The sequence below is a fragment of the Malurus melanocephalus genome, unplaced genomic scaffold, assembly GCF_030028575.1.
Source record: "Malurus melanocephalus ecotype Western Australia unplaced genomic scaffold, MMel_1.1 scaffold_670, whole genome shotgun sequence".
Taxonomy (NCBI): Eukaryota; Metazoa; Chordata; class Aves; order Passeriformes; family Maluridae; genus Malurus; species Malurus melanocephalus.
This window is the reverse complement of record NW_026623902.1, coordinates 67447-74890: the sequence shown is the minus strand read 5'-3', so window position 1 is coordinate 74890 and position 7444 is coordinate 67447. Positions and strand designations below refer to the sequence as shown.

Below are 7444 nucleotides of genomic sequence, written 5' to 3'. Positions count from 1 at the left end.
CCTCAGATCTCTCCATCCCCACCTCAGATCTCTCCATCCCCACCTCAGATCTCTCCATCCCCACATCCATCCATCCCCTCAGATCCCTCCATCCCCACATCTCTCCATCCCCTCAGATCCCTCCATCCTGCTGCACCACCGGAGCCGTGTGTGGGCAGCTGCACCCGGCAGCCATATGTCTCCTTTGCACCCTCATTTAGCTCAGGAGCGGGTCTGTTCCCTGAGAAACAAGGCCAGGAAGAGAGTTTATTTAGCAGGAGCTTCCTGCCTTTTCCAGATTTGCTGCCGGATCCATCTGAACTGGAAATGCAGAACTTTCTTGCTTTTTTTTTCCCTGCCCAACCAGAAGCTGCTGCTGCTGCTGCATTCCCGGGGCTCAGCAGCTGCAAACTGCGGGTGGCAAGAAGGCAGCAGAGGTGGAATTCCATCTTCCTTTCTGGAGTGAGGAGGAGGATGTAAATGTGTCCCGACTCCCTGGCCCTTGGCCAGCAYTCCCAGTATGCCCAGTCACCGCTGTCACTGGCCCAGTTGCTTTGCCAATCCCCGTCCCCAAACCAAAACAGCAACGACACCTCACCCACCTCCTCCCTTCCACCTTCTCCCCCTTTTTCTCTTTCCTGACAYAGATTTTGTGCTGCATCCGTGTCATTTTTTTTTTTTATCTCTCCCAAGGCCCAGCTCAATCCCACCCACCCTCTCCTGAGTCCTCTGAACTTCCACGCTCTCCACAAACCCTGTCTGTCACCGTCACTCGTGTCTGCCACCCCCTCTCTACATCCCACGGCTGCCCGAGGGAGCGGGGCTGATTCATTCATCCCGCAAGGAATCCTCCTCTGGAAAGCAGCAGTGCACAGATTTTGCCTGAATTTTGTATGCAGGGAAATGTCCTGGAGGCTGGCTGGTGGGGACGGAAGCTGTAGCAGGAGGGGGCAGCTGAGAAATGTCAGTTCTGTGGYTCTGAGTTGTCTTTTCTGGGAAATCTGATCACATTCCCCGTGTGATGCTGAAGTTACATTGCAACACGATGGGGAAAGATCCTGTTATCCTCCTTAAATTTGGCCGAGGTGTTTGGCTTGGGGGGAAAAAGCTTGTTAGAAGGGTGGGTGGTGCAAGGGGAATGAGCTGTACAAAACCTGCTCCTTTATTTGAGTGTCATGTGTGCAATTCCGGTKCTGCCTCCACCCTCCGTTCCCCAAATCTGCTCCAGATCCTTTTGGAATATTTAAACCGCAGTTTCCTCCAGCAGGGAATGTTTTGGGRCGGGGGCAGGCAGAGTTTGCCACCTTCACCCCCTGCACAATCCTCCCACGAATGARGCACATCAGACAAGCGTTGCCTTTTCCCTTTTTCCTTCCTGACCTAATTCCTGTCAGAGCAGCGTGGGATTCCCTCATTTTGGGCTCGTCACCCTGCTCAGCATCCCTGGGAATACCAACCTGCTGGGATGAGCACAGGCTCTTGCAGCTGGAGGATTTCTCTGCACCCTTTCCCAATGAATTTTCTGGGGAAAATTCCCACCCACTTAAAATTAAGTAACTTTTCCCTTTCCTGGTTGTCCCATCTGTGGCTCTGGACTGGGCAGCAGCTTCACTTGAGTGCTGAGGTGTCTGAGCTGCCTCCCTGTGTCAGTCCTGTCCCCTTTTCCCACTGAATGTGGCATTTCCAGAGCACCTGCCCTCTGTCTYTTAGCAAATTTGTTACAAACCCCCCAAAAAAATCYATGGGATAGAGGCAGCTCGCTGMATTCTCCTGCTTTCTGTGTCTGCARCCAATTCCAGTAACTGCATAAATGTCAAATACATATTTTGTGTTCAGCAGCTCCGCAAAGTAAAGGGGAATTGTTCAGGAATATCAGCTCTTCCTGTGCAGAGTCAGGAGTCGATAAATCTCCGTGAAATCCGACTTTGTGCCGAAAGAATTGAAAATGAGTTGTTAAACATCAGATGTGTTTTCTGGTCTGAGGRGTTTTGTTTGAGCCTCTCTCAGATTTAGGCTCCCCCTTTTTTTTCTTTTTGGAAATGATGTTTGTCCAGAGGTGTTTCCTGCTGYCACATCCCTCCACAGCCACGTGGAKYTGGTTTAGTCSTTGCTCAGACTCTGAAATCATAAAATCATGGGATGGTTTGGRTTGGGAGGGACCTTAAAACCCATCCAGTCCCACCCCATCCCATKGGCAGGGACACCTTCCACTATYYCAGGRTGCTCCAAACCCCATCCAACCTTCCCTTGGACATTTCCAGGCTCTCAGCATTACCTTGTACAGGTTCCACTATAATCCAGAATTCCTTTCAGGGTCTCTGTGGGCTGCCTGGTTCTTGCTAATCAAAGGGAAGCAATTAAATACAACTTTATCAAGAATTTTTGTCTTAATGTCCCACTTTTCCTGAAGTATGTGACCAGAAGAAGAGGAAATATTTGGGTTATCTTATCTCACAGAGCATGTTTGGGGTATAGAGCTGTTTTCTCACTGAAGATTTGACTCATTCTGAAAAGAACTGAGYTGGGATTTGGGGAAATGCAGCTTTTTTTTTGTGGTGATTTGCCCTGGTTGCCAGAATTCATTTCACCTGTGGGATGTTTGCTTGTTCAGAGCTGTCCTCAGTCTCCCTCTCCATCACTTACCTGCTTTGTCTACCTCAGGAACTTTGTCCAGCCCTGGCAGCTCCAAAATCCTGCTGAAAATCCTTTGAGCTGGGGCTGCACCCAGGGGATGAATGGGTGGGCTTGATCCAAGTGCTCAGTTTCCACAGGAAATCACAACCTCCACGTGCAAGAATTTGTGTCCAGAAAAAAACCTCTGTGCACCCCCTGACCCCCCCATCCTATCCCTCATCCTACAGGTGCCCCTCGCTGCGTCGGAGGGCTCTGAAGATGTCCAACAGCAACACGGCACAAGAGTCCCTGGAAATTATGAAGGAATCTGAAAAAAAGGTGGTGGAGGAATCTGTGAACAAAACCAAATATGTATCCAGGTCACCCAGCAAAGAGGAGGTGGAGAAGGATGGAGGGGAGGAGGTCAGCGTGCGCCAGGAGTCTCAGGTGAGTGTGGGAACCTGCTGCTTCCCATCCCTTCCCAAAAAATCCAGAACCTGTGCTCCCCTTTTTCCTGCACATTCCCAGCTTGTTCCCTTCCTCTTAGSTGGATCTATCCTGGCCAGAGTGATTGAAATATTCCCTGAGCCCGGGAGTGGAATAACTGAAATATTCCCTGGGGAAGCTCGTGCTTCGTCCCCGGGTTTTGGTGCCAGGGCTGTCACCTCCCTCTTACTCCTTTCTTTGATCTAAGGATGAGTTAATGACTTCATGTCAAATGAAGGCATCCAGGGAGAGCTGGGTTTCAGGAATGCTGCTCGACTATTGCTTTGCTTCGGTTAAAAATAGGACGGGAATGTTTTGGGATTTCATTTCAATAAGGGAAAAAAAAAAACCTCAGCGCAAGCATCATTTTTGCTGGGACTCATTCCCACTGCTCTGCTCTCCTGCCACCTGTGCTTTTGGCTGCTCGTGGTGYTTGAAGCACCCTCAGCATCCTCCAGATGTGCTCACAGCTGCATGGGCAAACCCAGAGCTGAGCAGGAAGAGCCTGACCCTGAACTGGGACAGATTTTTTGGGTGCCTCCTCAGACAGAGCAGCAGCGTTTCTGTCACAATCTCCTTTTGCATCCCAGGAATGGCAGAAAACTTCCAGTTTAAGCTTCTTGCCTTCCCTTTTCTCTCTCCACAGAAGCGAACATCGAGTCACGGACACGCCAGGAAAAGAGCCAAGGTAGGACCTCTCTGACACCCCAACATTTTTTGGGCTGCTCTGAGCTGAGCCCTGATTCTCCTGAGCCTTTCCCAAAAGCCACTCACAGCAGATGATGGAATTTTTATGTCCTGTCCTGTCCATTTGGAATTTTTATGGAATTTTTATGTCCTGTCCATTTCCAGGACAGGAATTTCCATTCCAGTGCTCCTTTCTAACAGGATAAAAGTTGGAAGTCAGGGAGTGCAGGAATTAAGGCAGGGAAATTCTCACCTAAAATTTGGTTCAAAGGCTGAAAGAATAAAATAACTCATTATTATATATTTAGGAGAGTATCCCTCTGATTGAGCATTTTAATGGAGAATATTTAATTAAGTGCCATGGGAATGCATCTGCAGGAATTCAGGTGCATTTTTGGCTGAGGTGTTGTAAYCACTCTCTTTCTTTCCCTTTTTCAGTCCAACTCAAAGCTTAAACTGGTCAGGAGTTTGGCTGTGTGTGAGGAATCCTCGGGCCCCTTTGTGGATGGGCTGCTGGAGTCTCAGGTAAGCCCAAAATGAGATAAATTTGGGAATGTGGAAGCCCAGAAAATCCATGTTTTGCTCAATATGATCCATATCTTGCTCTCCTGTACTTTTTGGGGCCAAGAAATTCCCCCAGGAACTGGTTGAGACCTTCCTGTGGTGCCTCTCTCAGCCACCAACATCTCCAGGAAGTGTCCAGGGGGACTCCAACCTCYTTTGTTTTATCCCAGGACATCATCCAGCTTCACGTGAGCTGCCCCTCAGACAAGGAAGAGGARAAATCCACGAAAGATGGGGTGGAGAAAGAAGAAAAAGACAAGAATAAAGAAAAAACGCCAAGGAAGATGCTCTCTCGAGGTCAGGTGCTGGTTTGGACTGGTCAGGTGTTGGTTTGGACTGATCAGGTGCTGCTCACCTGCTCTGGGAATGCTATTTTTTCCCAAAATCCCATCCATCCCTGCCCTCTGGCAGTGGGGATCCTCCAGGCTGACACATTCCTCACAAATTCATAGGTTCCTGGGTTATAAAAATGCCTAAAAGAGACCTCTTGGATCCGGGGAATGAATTCCACACAAAATCCCCATAGGGCAGCTCCGTGCTGGCACTGATTCAGTTTCATTGTTTTATTCTGCAATGATTTTTAAATGAAAAAGGGTGTGGGGGAAGAGGGGAAGCACAGTCCAGGGAGGCTCCCCAGGGCCTGCAGGATAACGGGGCCTTGGGGTGCTTTTCTGGGTGTGCTGGTCCTGGAAAAAAATGTGCTTAATGCCTGGGTTAGGCTGGGAAATGTGGGAATATCATCCTCACACACACAAAACACAGAGACAGAACCCTCTCCTCCTCCCTTCCTCCTCCTCCCTTCCTCCTCCTCCCTTCCTCCTCCTCCCTTCCTCCTCCTCCCTTCCTCCTCCTCCTCCCTTCCTCCTCCTTCTCCCTTCCTCCTCCTTCTCCCTTCCTCCTTCTCCCTTCCTCCTCCTCCCTTCCCTTCCCTCCGTGCTGTTTCACTGATTTGTTCATTTGTTCTGCTGCCCTTGTTGGTTTTTTTCAGATTCCAGCCAGGAATACACAGACTCCACTGGAATAGATTTGCATGAATTTTTAGTAAATACACTGAAAAAAAACCCACGGTAGGTCCTGCTCAGTAAAATAACTCCCTGAGGGGGTGGTGAGAGGGTCACTCTGACATTTCTGGGGTCTGTGTGGACCTGGGAAATTACAGCACCTCCAGACAACACCTCCAAGGTGTTTTTGTGTTTTCCTCTTCAGAATTCCCAGAGTTACCAGAGCTGGGATGGTATAGAAACYAAAAACACAACTGTAATTTTAATATCCTGTTTAATTCCAAGCATGGAATTGTGTGTGATGGAGAGAGAGAAGGGCAAATAATTCGTTTGAATCCAATGAAATGATTTAGATATGCTTGGAACCCTTTTCTATAACTGATTGTCAAATATCAGCCTGTGAAGGAGATACTGTGGGAATAATCAGTGGAATTGAGGGAAAAGCTGGCATGGGAATAGCAAAGCTGGAGGCTCCACCAGTGGAGCTTTTGGCAGAGCAGGGATTCAGACTCTCCAGAGCCAAGCCCTGTAAGCAAAACAACCTCAAACTGGAAAAAGTCTGGYGATTAATTTAGTATATTTGAAAAGCAGGGAGTTTTTTTAGCCCATTTCCCGTGATGAACGTGTGAAATCAGGTCAGTGGTGTCACCTGCTCTGAGCGTTTGTGACTTTTTCTGCTGCAGGAGAAGGGTTGGGAGCAGAGAAAGCTGTTCCACTGTCTCTAAAGTGGCCTTTTCCTTTTTTTTTTTTTTTCACTTGACAGGGATAGAATGATGCTGCTCAAGTTGGAACAGGAGATTCTGGAGTTCATTAGTGATAACAAGTAAGTGATCATTGAATTTCTGTCTTAAAAAAAAAACGGTTTTTGATGTAGAATTCAGGGATTTGGGCTCCTTGGGGACAAAGGGATGTCTTTAGGACACAGAGACCTGTTCTGTACATCCTGACTGCTTGGAATTCCAACCCTTTCCCCCTCTTCCCAGCAATCAGTTCAAGAAGTTTCCCCAGATGACCTCGTACCACCGGATGCTGCTCCACCGGGTCGCTGCCTATTTTGGGATGGATCACAACGTGGATCAGACTGGGAAGGCCGTGATCATCAACAAGACCAGTAACACACGAATGTAAGGTCCCCTTTTCCCCTTTTTTCCCCTTTTTTCCCCTTTTTTTCCCCTTTTTTTCCCCTTTTTTTCCCCTTTTTTTCCCCTTTTTTCCCCCTTTTTTTCCCCTTTTTTTCCCCTTTTTTTCCCCTTCTTTTCCCCTTCTTTTCCCCTTCTTTTCCCCTTCCCACCCCCTTTTCCCCTTTCTCCCCACTTTCTTTCCCCCATTTTCCTTTCCCCACACCCCAGGAATGCTCCCTAGCAGGATGCCTTCCACACCACATTTTTTTTTTACCTCAYAARWTTTTTTTTTTACCTCATAAGAAGGGGAAATCCCTCTCTAGAGTCTCAGATCCCTCTCAGAGTCATGGAATGAATGAATAGGGGAGAATTTTTTCCTTCCAGCCCTCCCTGGCTCTCCATAATCCCAGAAAAAGGGGCAGGAGTTCTTATTGCCTTTAACCAGAGCTGAGATTTCACCCAAAAACCACCTTGGCTTGTTCTGGGCCCCATTTTTCCTTCCTAACAAGGCCTGATTTTCCTGCAGCCCCGAGCAGAGGTTCTCTGAGCACATCAARGATGAGAAGAATGCAGAATTTCCTCAGAGGTTTATCCTGAAAAGGGATGACACCAGCATGGATCGGGATGATAACCAGGTGAGGGGTGGCAATGGGACATCTGCAGCTTTTGGGAAATTCAAAAATGACAAGAATAACTCCAAAATTCTCCTGGGTTTGCTGAAATAACATTTAATGGAATCTCCCACCTCACCCAAGCAGCAGCATCGGAATTTCATGAAATCTTTTCCAAATATTGTGGAAATGGATGAAGAATTGGTGTGGGTTCTATGGGAATATTTCTTCATGCCCTGAAATCAGCTGGGGGCTAGGCCAGCTTTTGAGATGGAGCGTTTTACTGAGTTTTTTTTTTGGAATACCCCTCAGCTAAGTGGTGTCAAGTGTCCTTCTCCTCTCTATTCCCAGACTTACAGGAATATCTGGGTGATATTCCTGA

General features: G+C 48.0%; 1 protein-coding gene across 1 annotated transcript in view; it reads left to right on the top strand.

Moving 5' to 3' along the window:
* R3HDM2 (R3H domain containing 2) overlaps nt 1-7444 on the top strand; it is a 33385-nt gene that overhangs the window by 7168 nt on the left and 18773 nt on the right. The window contains exons 2-9 of the mRNA XM_057383935.1: nt 2841-3039; nt 3725-3766; nt 4204-4290; nt 4500-4626; nt 5318-5396; nt 6094-6153; nt 6314-6454; nt 6978-7086. Coding sequence (XP_057239918.1) covers nt 2872-3039; nt 3725-3766; nt 4204-4290; nt 4500-4626; nt 5318-5396; nt 6094-6153; nt 6314-6454; nt 6978-7086 — 813 coding nt within the window. The 5' untranslated portion in view covers nt 2841-2871. The remainder of the gene's footprint in view (nt 1-2840; nt 3040-3724; nt 3767-4203; nt 4291-4499; nt 4627-5317; nt 5397-6093; nt 6154-6313; nt 6455-6977; nt 7087-7444) is intronic.